Consider the following 14,917-nt stretch of genomic DNA (forward strand, 5'->3'; position numbering starts at 1 on the left):
AGCTCCGCATGGGAAGTGGCCTGCAGGGGAGCCAGGAGGTGCCTGGGCATGGCCAGGACACCTCAGTTGTCCCTCAGGTCCCTCTGAGGATCCCTCCCTCCTGCTTTTGCCTCACTTTTCAAGGCTGCATATCCTATTACTGCCACCTTTATCAGGCCACTTCGGATCTCCTCAGAGCAGATAAGGGTTGCTTGGCCAAGATCCCTGTGCTACAGACACGATGTCCAGTGCTAATGGCTCTTTATCAGCTCATCCCCTGCCAGCTCTCACAGCCCGGGAGGTGGTGGAGCCTCGCTGGGCCCAGACCTGCCCTTCCCTGGGGTTTCCCAGTGCCTGCAGAGAGTGCAGCCATAGGGAGCTGCCTGGGCTCTCCCACAGCTCCCCTTGTCCCACTGTGCTTTTGGGGTGTCCCTGGTGGCACCGCTTTGGCACCCCCATGGCCAGCAGCCAGGGGAGCTGCTGCTTTGCCTGCCCATGACCTTGCTGGCTGGTGGGCAGCCAGAGCACGGCCTTGGTATGGGGAACACACAGCTCCTCTTCCTTCCTTCGGCCTCGGCTAAGAAAAGGCACCATCCCTGCGTGACAGCAAAGTCTCTGTCCAGCCCAGCCGAGGTGCAGGGCCACGCTCCCTGGTCTGAAGGATCCCATGGAGCACTGAGCAGCGCGAGGTAAGTGGGGCCCTGGCTTGAGGCATGGTACCCATGGAGGCAGCGGTGAGCAGGCTCCACATGCCTGGGCATGGCAGCCCTGCAGGGATGCTGTGCAGGCTCCTGGCCAGCCAGGGCACAGGCCACCGCCGTGCCACCGGCTCGTACCTGGCCTGTGCCTCACCTTGGCTGAGGCTCGGTGCAGGCAGGTCCCTCCCTCGCCTGGCACAGCATCGGAGGAGGAGACAGGCACCGGCCGCCCTCCTCCAGGAACAGCAGCGAGCTTGGCTGGAGCCAGCGGGGCTGAGCTGGTCACCTCCAACCTGCACAGCACAACCGGGCCACCACACACTTACCTGGCACCACAGGCCCCATGGGCACAGGTAGGAGCCGGTTGGGAGCCCCATGTGCCATGGGCTGTGCCGTGCCTCAGGACAGAGGCTGGGTGCCAGCACTCGGTTCACAAGGTAGGGTCCTATGGGAGGAACAGGCTGGATCCTCGTGCTCCGGCACCGCCTGTCCTGAGGCTGGTGGTGCCGGACTTTGCCCATGGGGAGGGAGTGGGTCCGTAGGGACAGACATTCCCAGTTGGCAGCGCCGTGCCCGGGCGAGCTCCGTTGTGGCTCCACCCCGCAGCCAACCTGCGCTGGTGTTTCCACCATGGCCCGTGCCCAGGTGGGACAGAGCACACGGTGCCGCGGGCCCTGGCACAGCTCCATGGGCCAGTTCCCGGTGCCCGTCCCGTCATGCGAGCTGCAGCAGGCACGTTCCTGCTGCGCTGTGCCGGGAGCCCCGGGAACGCGGCGCCGTCGGCTCCCCTGGCACACGAGGCTCCCCATTGTTCAGCATTGGGGCCCACTGTGGTGCCCGGGGCGTGCCGGGGCTGCCGACGCCTGTCCGGGCGGGCAGCGGGGGCCTCCAGGCAGAAGGAATCGGCAGTGACATTCCCGTAGCCTGGAGACCGCCGTCCCTTTCAGCGGGCAGCCCATTTGAATAAGAATCACCGTGCACACGGGGAAGGGGGGCCCGCCGGCCGCGCCATCCCACCACCGCCGCCGCTCGTCCCTGCCCGCCCAGCCCTTGCCCCTGGCCTTGGCCTCGCCGGACGCCGCAGGACAACAGGTACCGGTGTGTGTGTGTGTGTGTTTATGGAGCTTAGGGACCCCCGCACCACGACCCCCAGCCCCGGGCTGGCTCCCGCATGGGGACCGGAAAGATGCGTTTGGGCAGCCAGGCTTTGATCCAGCGGCTGGGAGCGGGCGGCACCGGCGGAGGAGGGAGCACAAAAGGCGGCTCCAGCCTAAAGGCAATAGCGGGAGCCCGGCCAGCGGCGGGGATGCTGCTGCCCCTACGGCTCCGGTGCTCCTGGCGCCCATCCCAGGCTGGCCCTGGGGACCCCCCAGGGGTAACAGTGACACTGGGAGGGATGGATCCGCCCCGAGCAGGGCAGGATGGGGCAAGGCACAGCCCATGTGGGGTCTGGGGGTGCAAGAATGGCCGAGTGCAGGGGTCTGTGTGAGGGATGGGGCACGGCCGTGGGGGTGATAACAACACGCTACACTGGGGGACTTGGGAACCCAACTTCCCCACCTGATCCCACTTCCCAGTGCTGTCCCTGGGGTGCACCTCCATGCTGGAGCTGGGAGAAGCCAGGCAGCAGTTGCCATACCCCATTGCCATACCCTGTACACCACCATAGTGTCTCTGTGTTCCCCCAGGCAGAACCTGCAGCTGCCCATGGACCTCTTGGCACTCGTTCTCCTCCTGGGTAAGCACCAAGCATGGCTGAGCACCCCATGTATCGCTGTGTGGTGGTGCAGGGACCCCAGCCTGGGCAGTGGAGTCAGTGGCAATGCTCCCTGGCCCTGGAGGCCACAAATCCCATTGGGAATCTGAGCCCTGGTGGGATTAGCGAGCGCCTGACCCGGCTGCTGACTGCCCCCAGCACCACACAGCATCCCCTGGTCACGAGGCGCCAGCGCTGCTGCCAGCACCTTTCCGGATCACGGAGCTTTGTGCTGCATCAGTGGGTTGGGATGCGGGGCCAGGCCTGCATGGGGCAGCCTGGGGTGGGAGGGTGCTGGGTAGCATCAGGGTGCCCAGACAGGAGGTACCCCATGTCCTTGTGCTCTCTGCAGTGGGGGTAGCACCGGCGTGGGGTCAGCAGGAGCCTGACCCCAGCTATGGATGTGCCCGTGGGAGCTGCTACCCAGCCACCGGGAACCTGCTGGTGGGAAGAGCCCCTCGCCTGAGCGCCACCTCCACGTGTGGGATGCAGGGACCGCAGGAGTACTGCATCATCAGCCACCTCCAGGTGAGGCCCTGCATGGCTCCAGCATGGCTTTGGCACAGCCGAGGCCACTGAACCCTTCCAACTGTGCTGCTCCTGGTGCAGGACTCAGAGAAATGCTTCACCTGCGACTCGCGGGACCCATCCCTGCCCCAGAGCCACCGCATCGAGAACGTCATCTTCCTGAGCGGTCCCAGCGCTGGGCGGACGTGGTGGCAGTCTGAGAACGGTGAGTCCGTGGCAGCAGCGGCCTCAGGGCTGCAGCTGTGTGCTGTGCCTTGGGGCTGCATGGCCATGGGACCCTTGGCCATTCACCTCTGTGGCATCCCCAGGCGTAGAGCATGTCAGCATCCAGCTGGACCTGGAGGCCGAGTTTCACTTCACACACCTCATCATGAAGTTTAAGGTGGGTATCAGTACCTTCTGATGGGATGGGTTGGGATGGACCCAGGTCCATGTTGCGTATCCTGCAGACATTCCGGCCCGCAGCCATGCTGGTGGAGCGCTCGGCCGACTTTGGGCACAGCTGGAAGGTCTATCGATACTTTGCCTACAACTGCTCCAAGCTCTTCCCCGGCATTCCTGATCAGCCCTCGGGGCTGGTGGATGAGGTGCTGTGTGACCAGCGCTATTCCGAGATTGAGCCCTCCAGCCATGGGGAGGTGTGTGGGTACAGAGGGTGTCTATGGGGTGCTGGGTGTCTATGGGATCTGGGATCACCCTCCCCTTCCTCCTCCCAGGTCATCTTCAAGGTGCTGGACCCCTCCATCCCAGTGGCGGATCCCTACAGCCCGGCCATCCAGGGTGCGTGTCCGGGGGGTGCCAGCATTGGTGGGTGCCAGGGTGGGTGCTGATGGTGCCACCAATATCCCCCAGACCTGCTGCGCGTCACCAACCTGCGCATGAACCTCACCAAGCTGCACACGCTGGGGGACAACCTGCTGGACACGCGGCGCGAGGTGCTGCACAAGTACTACTATGCTGTGGATGAGCTGGTGCTGCGCGGGAGCTGCTTCTGCCATGGACACGCTGCCCAATGCGCCCCGGCACCCGGTGCCCCGGCGGCCACAGCACCCGGCATGGTGAGGTGCACACAGCACCGGTATGGTGTCCTGTGGGATGCAGTGGCCATGCTGAGGTGGGTGCTCACCCCAACAGGTCCATGGGCGCTGCGTCTGCGAGCACCACACACAAGGACTGAACTGTGAGCGCTGTGAGGACTTCTACCATGACCTGCCCTGGCGCCCGGCCGAGGGCTCCAGCACCAACGCCTGCCGCCGTGAGTGCCACACATGGGTACCGTGCAGTGCCCACGGGCTTGGGGTCCCATGGGCTGGAATGGGGCAATGGGGGTCCTGCATGTTGTGTGTGGAGGGTTCAGCATCCTGGGGGCCATGGCTCGGGGCTGGGAGCTGAGGGTCCCACGTGTGATGCTTTGTAGCTGGGGTTCAGGTGTTTTGGGTGCATCCTATCGGATGTGGTGCTGGAGGTTCTGCAGGCTATGGTTTGAGGGGCTGGGATGAGGAGCTGCATCCCCATAGTGGGGGTTTGGGTACCACATGCTGTGCCATGGTACCATCCCTGCAGGCTGCGACTGCAACGAGCACTCGCAGCGCTGCCACTTCGACATGGCCGTCTTCCTGGCCACCGGCAACACCAGCGGGGCCGTGTGCGACGGCTGCCAGCACAACACCATGGGCCGCCGCTGCCACCTCTGCAAGCCCTTCTACTACCGGCACCCGCGCTCTGACATCCGTGCCCCCACTGCCTGCGCCCGTGAGTGCCATGGGACTACAGACCCACAGCTTCCAGTGCCATCAGCCCTGGTCCCACACCTCCCCGTGGCCTCTTTCCTTCCTGGTAGCCTGTGACTGTGACCCAGCGGGCTCGCTGGATGGAGGGGCCTGTGATGGGCACACAGACGTGGCGCTGGGCATGATCGCGGGGCAGTGCCGCTGCAAGGAGAATGTGGCCGGTCCCCGCTGCGACCGCTGCCGGCACGGTGCCTATGGGCTCAGCCATGGAGACCCCCAGGGATGCCAGCGTGAGCGGGGACACGGATGGGCAGGGGTGGAGGATGTGGGATGGAGCAGTGACTGAGGGATGGGGATGGAGGGATGTGGGATAGATGGGGAGGGATGGAGATAGAGGGTTGTGGAATGGAGGGATGTGGGATGCAGGGATATGGGAGGGAGGGCTGTTGAAGGAGGGATGATGGAAGGATGTAGATTGATGGATGTGGGATGGAGAGATGGGGATGAAAGGATGATGGAGGGTTGGTGATGGAGAGATGAAGATGGAGAAGTACAGGTAGAGGGATACGGAATGGAGGGATGTGGAACGGAAGGATGGTGGTGGAGGGATATGGGAAGAAGGGATGGAAATTGAGGAACGTGGAATGGAGAGATGGGGATGAAGGAATTGGGATAGTGATATGGGGATGGAGGGGTGAGGGATGGAAGGATGCGGGTTGGGGGTGGAGGGTCATGAAGCCTGTGGGCTGCTGTCCTGCGTGGCAGCCCCTCACATGTGGGTGCATACATGTGGGGGCAGCATGCAGGTGTGACCCACGGGGCACGGTGGCCGGCAGCTCCCCCTGCGACCCCATCAGTGGGGACTGCTACTGCAAACGCTTTGTGGCCGGGCGCTCCTGCAGCCAGTGCGTGGTGAGTGCCACAGCCTGCCCCATAGCTGCCCCATAGCCTGCCCCATAGCTTGTCTCACAGCCTGCCCCACATCATCCCCCCTCTCACTGCAGCCTGAGTTCTGGGGCCTGAGCTATGACGTGGGGGGCTGCCGGCCCTGCGACTGTGACTTCGGGGGAGCCTACAGCAACCGGTGGGGCACAGGGATGGGGCAGGGCTGAGGGTCAAGTATGGGGTGAGGGAGGGATGGGGACATCGTTGGATGGATGGGAATAGCGATGTGGAGATAGAGGGGACTGAGATGTTGGGGTGGAGGAAGGGATACCCCTTCCCAGAGATGGAGGGATGGTGACAGGGATGGAAGCAGGGATGGGTGAGGACCGAGCTAGATAAAAGGACAGAGAGAGACAGGATGGTCACTCCCAGGTGCTCCACGGAGGACGGGGCCTGTCCCTGCCGTCCCCACCTTATGGGGCGTCAGTGCGATCAGGTACAGCCCGGCTTCTTCTGTGCCCCCCTTGACTACTACACCTATGAGGCCGAGCAGGCCATTGGGCACAGCCATGGCCATGGCCAGCTCCCGGTGAGTATCCTGGTGGGGGGGTTTCCTGTATCCCCAACCTGGGCTGTGCCTGCGTGCTCCATGCATGGCTGTCCCCATCCACATCCACCCATTCCAACCCTGTCCCCATAGGGGGCCATCCGTGCGGAGGCGCCCCAGGACTGCCTGGAGTACGACCCTGGGGAGCCGGGGGCACGGAGGGGCCACCCACGGCACCAACGCAGCCCCCCCCGTGCCCCCCATCCCCGCAGCGCCCCACGCCGCGGCCGGCAGCAGCCCCCCAGGGTGAGCCCCATGGGCTGTGGGGCATGGGAGGGTGGCCGGTGGCAGCGGGGCTGAGCTGTGCCCATGCTCTGCAGCCGGATGTGGAGGAGGTGGTGCGGGACGGCACCACACGCATGGTGACCTGGACGGGCTCCGGGTTCGCCCGGGTGCGGGATGGAGCTGGGCTGACGTTCCGCGTGGACAACGTGCCCTACCCCATGGACTACGAGCTGCTGGTACGCTACGAGCCAGAGGTGAGTGCAGCCATGGGCACGGTGTGTATGGTGCAGCATGGCACGGCGCGGCTCTGATGGTGCCTCGCCTGTTGTTGCAGTCAGCTGAGGACTGGGAGGCCGTGGTCAGTGTCACCTCCCAAGTACTGCCCACCAGCCCTCGCTGTGGGAACCTGCTGCCCTCCGAGCAGATGTACCGCGAGAGCCTGCCCCACAGCCAGAGGTGAGGACGGGATGGGATAGGATGGGATTGATGGGATGGGGTGGGGATAGGGACAAGGACAGTGCTGTCACATCCCAGAACTGAGGATGAGGATGAGACACATCGTACCACACAGGTGAGGAGGGATGGGGAAAGGGACAAGGAAGGTGCTATCCCCTGATCATCCCCATGGTCCTGTTGTGCCCATGCCCCAACACCTGCCTCTGCACAGGTACGTGCTGCTGTCCCGACCCTTCTGCTTCGAGCCCAGCACCCCCTATGAGGTGACCATGAGGCTTCAACGGGCCGGTGTCACCCAGCGCCATCCCAGTGCCTTCATCCTCATTGACTCGGTGAGGGGAGGTCCTGCTGTGCCCCTGCCTGGGGCTTGGAGTGGGGCGTGAGGGGCAGGGATGGGGATGATGGGCTGGAGTGGGCCGTGACACTTGTCTGGGGTCATGAGGTGGAGATGGAGTGGGAATGGGGATGGGATGGAACTGGGGAACAAGGATGGGATGGGAATGGGGATAAAAATGGGGATGGGATGGGGATGTAATGTAAAAGGAATGGGGATGGGATGGAGAAGGGGACGGGGATGGAACGGAATAGAATGTAGAAGGGGATAGGGTGGGAAAGGGGAATGGGAATACAGATGGGGATAGGATGGGAATGGGGATGAGGATAGGATGGAGAAGGAGATGGAGTTGGGAATGAGTATGGGGATGGAAATGGAATGGAGAAGGGGATGGAGGTGGGACTGGGATGGGGATGGGATATCAACGGGGCAGGGGACATTGATGGAGTTGGGGTTGGCCTTGGGGATGTCAATGGTGATGAGGAAGAACGTGGGGATGTCAATTTGTGTGGGAGCATCAACGGAGCTGGTGCTGTTGATGGGGCTGGGGCGGTCGAGCCCCCCTAGGAGCAGGGGCAGAGTCTCACATCGGGATGTCCCCATGCCCCCATCCCACCCCCTGTCCCCTCCCGCTGCCCGGCGCAGCTCGTGCTGCTGCCGCGGGTGTTGGAGCTGCCGGGGCTGCACGGGGCCGAGGCGGCTCCGCGGCTGGAGGAGCTGGAGCGGTACCGGTGCCTGGAGGCGTTCCGCATGGCCCCGCCGCCCGCCTTGGCGCAGGCCTGCGCCCGCCTGCTCTGCAGCGTGTCTGCCCTGATGCACGGCGGGGCCCTGCGTGAGTGCGGGAGCAATGGGGCGGGTAGAGCTGAGGGGGCGCGCAGGGGCAGGGCAGCCCCAGCCTCACGTTGTCCCGTTGCCTGCAGCCTGCCAGTGCGACCCGCAGGGCTCCCGCAGCAGCGAGTGCCAGCCCCAGGGCGGGCAGTGCCAGTGCAAGCCCCACGTCCTCGGCCGGCGCTGCGACCGCTGCGCCCCGGGCAGCTACGGCTTCGGGCCGCTGGGCTGCAGCCGTGAGTAGGGGGGGGTCTGTGCTGGCAGGCGGCCCTCAACCCCCTCCGTCTGTGCAGCTGCAGAGCCCTGTCTGCATGGTCACTTGTCTGTCTGTCCATCCGTCCATGCATGTGTTGATCTCAGCCCTGCTGTCCTGCAGCCTAAGGGTTGGGTCCCAGTTCCCCTTCCGCCCATCCGTTCACCCATCCGTCCATCCTGCACTGACTCTGCTGTCCATCCACCTATCCATCTGCCACCCGTGTGTCCCCACAAGCCCTCCTATGATGTAGCCTATGGGTTGGGCATGCAATGGGTGCTGATCTCCTGTCTGTCCCTCCCTGTGTCCCTGCACCATGAGCTGACCCATCCCTGCTGTCCTGCAGCCTGCGCCTGCTCCGCAGAGGGCTCGGTGTCCCAGCTGTGTGATGCAGTGAGCGGGCAGTGCCGGTGCCAGCCTGGTGCTGTGGGCCGGCGCTGTGACCAGTGCCAGCCCGGCCACTGGGGCTTCCCGTCCTGCCGGCCCTGCCAGTGCAACGGGCATGCCGAGGAGTGCAACCCGCGCACGGGCAGCTGCCTGCGCTGCCGCGACCACACCGCCGGCCGGCACTGCGAGAGGTGAGCGCAGGGAACAGCGTGGTGTGGGGTGTGGGATGGGATAGGTACAATTGGGTGGAATAGGATGGGGTATGTTGCTATGGGATATGATGGATAGGATGGATGAGATGAGTAGGGATGGGATGGATATGATGGGGTGCGATACAATGGAATATGATGGTATGGGATATGATGGGATGGATGGGATGGGGTGGGATAGGATGGGATATGATGGTATGGGACATGGAAGGGATGGGATGGTTGGATGGGATAAGATGGGATATGGTGGGATGGTATGATGGGATGGATGGGATGAGATGGAATATGATGGCATGGAATGGCATGGCATGGCATGAATGAGATGGGATGGGATATGATGGATGCGATGGACCCCTGGTTACCCCTCATCCTTGCAGGTGCCAGGATGGTTACTATGGGGACCCGGTGCTGGGCTCAGGGCAGCAGTGCCGGCCCTGCCCTTGCCCTGGCTACCCTGGTACACGGCACTACCATGGGAGTGCCTGCCACGCTGACCAGGAGACCCACCACATCGTCTGCCTCTGCGCACCTGGATACACGGGTGAGGGGCAGAGCAGGACCCCCTCCAGCACAGGGGCTGCAGGACCCCAGCACCTACAGTCTCCACCCATCCACCCACCCATCCATCCACCCACCCACCCACCCATCCATCCATCCATCCATCCATCCATCCATCCATCCATCCATCCACCCATCCATCCATCCATCCATCCATCCATCCATCCATCCATCCATCCATCCATCCACCCACCCATCCACGCATCCACACATCCATCCACCCACCCATCCATTCATCCACCCATTCCTACAGGGCCCCGCTGCGACCGCTGCTCCCCAGGATACTTCGGAGCACCGGAGACGGAGGGAGGTGTGTGCCGGCCCTGCCAGTGCAACAACAACATCGACGCCAGCGACCCGGGCGCCTGTGACCCCCACACCGGGCACTGCCTGCGCTGCCTGTACCACACCACTGGGCCCCACTGCACCCTCTGCCAGCCTGGATTCTATGGCAATGCCCTGCAGCGTAGCTGCCGACGTGAGCTGTGCTGGGCTTTGGGGATGGAGGGGAGGTTGGGGAGATGCAGGGGCTTGGGATGAGGTTTGGGGCTGCATTGGGGGGGGGGGATTGGAGTTGTGCAAGGGGGCTGGCCTGGGAAGGTTTTGTGAGTGTCTGAGGCTTTGGGGCTGGTGAGGTTTAGGAAGATAAACACCATTTAAGCAACCCATAATTGCATAGAGTTGTTTAGGTTGGAAAAGACCTGTAAGATCATCCAACCATTAAGCCAGCATTGCCAAATGTACCACTAAACCATGTTTCTCAGTGCCACATCTCTACATCTTTTAAACACCTCCAGGGATGTCACTCCATCACTTGGGGCTGTTGGGTGGATTTGGCATGGGATAGGAGTCAGGGTTGGGGGGTGTTAGGATTGGGGGTGTTGGGGCTGTGCATGGGTTCAGGGCCAGGTGTGGGGGTCATCACCTGGGTTGGGGGTACAGGCCGAGCCCCATGTAGCTGCCCATCGCCCGCAGGCTGCAGCTGTGACCCAAAGGGAACCCTGGCCTCCCACTGCACCACTGGCTCCTGCGCCTGCGACCGCAGCACTGGTGCCTGTGCCTGCCAGCCCAACGTGGTGGGCAAGAGCTGTGACCGCTGCGCACCCCACTTCTGGAGCCTGGGGGCGCCAGGGGGATGTGAGCCCTGCGGATGCCACCCCACGCACTCCTTGCACCCTGCCTGTAATGTGGTGAGACCTCTGGCACCCTGCACGGCCCCACCGCCCTCCTGGTGCCCGGCAAGCTGCCCGGCTGAGCACACCTCTCACTGCAGGTAACGGGGCAGTGCCAGTGCCAGCCCGGCTTTGGGGGCCGCGTCTGCTCCCAGTGCCAGGAGCATCACTGGGGAGACCCCGAGCAAGAATGCCGAGGTGACTGGGGCACGTGGGGTGTGGGAACATGCTGGGTGCTTGGTGGGACCCTAGGGGTGGCACTGGGGACATGGTGGGACCCTGGGGACATGGGCAACTTGGAGACACAATGGAATGCTGGGGGCAGGGTAGACCCTGGGGATATGGTGGGATTCTGGGGACATGGGGACCCTGGAGCTGTAGGGGAATGCTGGGGACATGGTGGGACCCTGGGGACATGGAGGACTCAGGGGATCCTGAGTACGTAGTGGGGCTCTTGGGACACAGGAGACCCTGGGGACATGGTGGGACTCTGAAGACACAGGGCATTATATTGGGATGCTGGTATCACTGGGGGGACACAGCAGCCTCTGGAGTGACCAGGACACACCACTGCCTCTGTCCACAGCCTGTGACTGCGAGCCGCTGGGCGCCGAGAGCCCGCAGTGTGAGCAGGCCAGCGGGCAGTGCTGGTGCCGGCCAGGCTTCAGTGGGCAGCGCTGTGACCGGTGCCAGCGCGGCTTCCAGGAGGCATTCCCACGCTGCTCGCCCTGCCACCCCTGCTTCGGGCAGTGGGACCCGGCCCTGGGCCTCCTGCGGGACAGGCTGCAGCGCCTCGGGGAGCAGGCACAGGCGCTGCGGGATGGGGGGTCCCTGTCCCCGCTCAGCCCCCGCCACCTGCGGGAGCTGCAGGAGGCACTGGGGCGCGTGGAGCAGCTGCTGGGTGAGGGGGACAGCGCTGGGGGACCCCTTCTGGACACACTGCCGGGGCGGCTGGATGGCACCAGGCAAGTGTGTGCAATAGGCTATGGTAAAGGGACCCCAATGTGGTCACCCAAAAGGCTTAACACCTCTCTGCCCCCTCAAAGGATGGAGCTGGATGACTTCTGGAAGCAGCTCCAAGAGCTGGAGCAACATCTGGATCAGCTGGCTCAGGCAGATGTGCAGCACCACGACCGGATAGCTGTGCTGAGCCGCGAGCTGGGGAGTCTCAACCAAACCGCTTCCCACCTCCAAACCCTCCTCAGCACCGTGTCGGCAGCTGGATTCAGTGGTAAGAGCATCCGGTGGGGACTGGGGGGGTTTGGTGGCACCCACCCAACCGAACCCTGATCCCGGCACCTGCAGAGTCCTACCGCAGCATCCTGGCGTCGGCAGAGGGCTCGCGGCTGGCAGAGGCGGCGGCCAATGGCACTGCTGGTGAGGTGGCCGGGGCGCAGGCCACGCGGCGGGCGGCAGAGCGGGCACTGCGGCAGAGGGGAGATGCGTTCCGTCGGGGCACCGCTGCTGCACGCAAATCCCTGCGAGAGGCACAGAAACGGGTGATGGGGCTCAGCATTGCCAGGATCAATGAGAAGGTGAGAGTGGGACCAGTGAGGGCATAAATAGGTGAATGGGGGGAGATCCCCATGCTGGGTGGCACAGGGATCTCCCCACATTGTCATCTCCACCGTTGGTATCACCATAGATTTGTGGGGCACCTGGGGACCGGAGCTGCGAGCAAGCACCTTGTGGAGGAGCCTTGTGCCAGGATGATGTGGGGATGCGGCACTGCGGTGGCACAGCGTGCATGGGGGCACTGCCTGTCTCGGCTCGAGCCCTGAGCAGTGCCCGTAATGCATCGCAGCAGCTGGAGGTGGCACTGGGGCAGCTGGGTGTTGTGGCACAGAAGGTAGGGCTGGTGGCTCCATGGCACTTTTTGGGAGTCCGTTTGTGTTCCCTTTGCATATTCTGCTTCTGTCCTTTCTATGACACTTTGCATGTTCCCTTGTGCATCCTGCTTGTTCATGTCTCGAGGCGTGTCATAGACATGGACAGTTCCAAACTGGTTTGTGTTGGAAGGGACCTTAAAGCTCCTCCAGCCCCAACCCCTGCCACAGGCAGGGACACCTTCCACTAGAGCAGGTTGCTCCAAGCCCCTGTGTCCAACCTGGCCTTGAACACTGCCAGGGATGGGGCAGCCACAGCTTCTCTGGGCATCCTGTGCCAGTGCCTCAGCACCCTTTTAGTGAAGAATTTTTCCCTTATCTGATCTGAATTTCCCCTCTGTCAGTTTAAAGCCATCCCCCCTTGTCCAGTCACTACAAGTCTTTGTAAAACATCCCTGTTATGCCCCTTTGGAGATACCTCTTATGCCACTTGTATGCCCCCTTGGCCCACTGCTACACTCCCATGCCTCCTTGTGCCCCCTTTGTGCACCCCATTACACCCCCTTGCATGCCCCCATCTTGTCCTGTGCATATCCCCCCATACCCCTGCTCACCCTGCCCATGCCCACCCCATGCCCCACAGATGCAGGAGGTGCAGGAGCTGGCACGGGGTGCACGGAGCCAGGCAGAGGAGGCCCTGGGGCGCTCACAGGCTGCCCGCAGCCAGGCAGAGAAGGCGACAGCCCAGCTGAGGGACTTCATCCGCCGAATCAAGGCCTTCCTGGCAGGTAGCACCAGCACTGGGTAGGCTCATGGACACAGTGGGGCTCAGCGCGCCACCCTGAACCCACCCTATCCCTGTGTCCCCACAGAGGAGGGAGCCGACCCAGGCAGCATTGAGCTGGTGGCCCAGCAAGTGTTGAACATCTCCCTGCCCAGCAGCCCCAGGCGGATCCAGGAGCTGCTCCAAGAGATGCGGGAGAGCATCAGCCAGCTGGAAGGGGTGGACGCGGTGCTCAACAGCAGAGCACAGGGGCTGGCTGTGGCCCAGAGGCTGCTGGAACAAGGACAGGATGCCAGGCAAGTGGTAGGGGATATGTTGGGTGGCAGACTGTGGGGGTCCATCTCCAGTGCTGGCAAAAACTGGAGCTGCTTTTGCCACTGCAGGGAGCGAGCGGAGGGTGTCAGGGATGAGCTGGTGGGGACACAGCAGGCGCTGGAGGTGGCACAGGCACAGGCGACAGCAGCAGGGAGTGCCCTGCAGAGCGCCAGGGATGCCATCCAGGTGGCTGAGAGCAGAGCCAAGGAGGTACTGGGGCTGTCAGCATGGAATGGCTGAGGACTGGGGATGGTGCTTTGGGCATGCTGGGAGCAGTGGGGTTGGTGCTGCTGTGGGAATGGGGTGAGTGCCATGGGGAGCGAGGCTGATGCCATGGGTACACCAAGGCTGGTGCCAGGGGGATGTGGATGGAGGTGTGCCAGGGTGGCAGGGCTGGCATCGCCATCACAGCCGGTGCCTGTGCGTGCCCAGGCGGAGCGCAGGCTGCAGGCACTGGAGGGGAAGGAGTCGCGGGCGCAGAGGCGGCTGCAGGAGCTGGGGCAGAGCATCACCACACTGCAGGAGCGGGACCAGGACACCCACCGCATGGCGCAGCGAGCCAAGGATGGAGCACAGCGTGCCACTGCCACTGCCGGGATGCTCAACCAGGTGAGGCCCAGCCCTGCCACGGAGTACAGGGTGACAATGGGCGCTCAGCCTCACCATGCCTGTGTGCCACCAGGACCTGGCACAGGTGACACAGCGCTACATGGTGCTGAAGACCCGGGTGGGCGCGCTGGATGGGGTGTCTGGCGGTGCCTTGCAGCGTGTGACACGGCTGACAGCTGAGGCACAGGACCTCCTGGACAAGGCCAGCACCAGCAAGAGGAAGCTGGAAGGTGAGGAAGAGTGTGTGGGAGGGGAATTGCCCACCATAGTGGTCTCAGCGCCCACCTCCCCATGCATGTCTCCCCTTATCCCCTGGGGCTGGTTCCCCAGGGGTGGAACATGGAGACATGAGGGGGGGCTGTGCCCTAACCGTGGTCCCCATCCCGCAGAGCTGGAGCAGCACTTCGGGGCCAACGAGCGGGCAATGGCAGCGAAGGCAACACGACTGCAGGCTCTGGAGCAACGGGTCTGGGGGCTGCTGGAGGAGATCCGCGAGAGAGCCAACGCTTACGCCACCTGCTAGGGACCGGGGCCGGGGCACGGCCGGGGCGCATCCGCCCCGGTCCCCGCAGCCCCGCGGTCCCGTCCCCTCCGCGGGTGCGAATAAAGCCCTGAGCAGTGGCTGTGTCCGGTGTCTGAGTCCTGCCCGCCTCGAGCCTGCCTCCCGCCCGCTCCTGCGCTCCCCGCTCCGGCCGGGATCCGCCCCGCGCTTTCCGCGCAGCCCCGAGCGCTGCGCCCGCCGCCCAGCTCAGGGAAGGGGGAGGACGGGGACGGGAGG

At 63.8% G+C, this 14,917-nt stretch overlaps 1 protein-coding gene across 1 annotated transcript; it reads left to right on the top strand.

Annotated features, from left to right (window-relative positions):
* The first annotated feature begins 786 nt into the window (after window positions 1–786).
* On the top strand, window positions 787–14,734 carry LOC130597223 (laminin subunit beta-1-like). The gene is made up of 36 exons (XM_057405551.1): window positions 787–1,030; window positions 1,625–1,769; window positions 2,366–2,415; window positions 2,786–2,961; window positions 3,043–3,166; window positions 3,270–3,343; window positions 3,411–3,599; window positions 3,678–3,741; window positions 3,814–4,019; window positions 4,096–4,216; window positions 4,525–4,713; window positions 4,802–4,981; window positions 5,491–5,603; window positions 5,696–5,775; window positions 6,009–6,165; window positions 6,277–6,429; window positions 6,504–6,662; window positions 6,743–6,864; window positions 7,076–7,196; window positions 7,844–8,030; window positions 8,119–8,262; window positions 8,626–8,857; window positions 9,253–9,416; window positions 9,687–9,911; window positions 10,409–10,623; window positions 10,707–10,803; window positions 11,192–11,570; window positions 11,652–11,836; window positions 11,911–12,140; window positions 12,251–12,454; window positions 13,075–13,219; window positions 13,304–13,515; window positions 13,603–13,740; window positions 13,963–14,139; window positions 14,213–14,369; window positions 14,529–14,734. The coding sequence occupies exons 3-36, from the start codon at window positions 2,385–2,387 to the stop codon at window positions 14,660–14,662; spliced, it is 5,484 nt and encodes a 1,827-aa protein (XP_057261534.1). The 5' UTR covers window positions 787–1,030; window positions 1,625–1,769; window positions 2,366–2,384; the 3' UTR covers window positions 14,663–14,734.
* Window positions 14,735–14,917: the final 183 nt, after the last annotated feature.

This window comes from Pezoporus wallicus, unplaced genomic scaffold (assembly GCF_028554395.1).
Source record: "Pezoporus wallicus isolate ANWC-B61680 ecotype Strahan unplaced genomic scaffold, APGP_CSIRO_Pwel_v1 contig_9450, whole genome shotgun sequence".
Lineage (NCBI taxonomy): Eukaryota > Metazoa > Chordata > Aves > Psittaciformes > Psittacidae > Pezoporus > Pezoporus wallicus.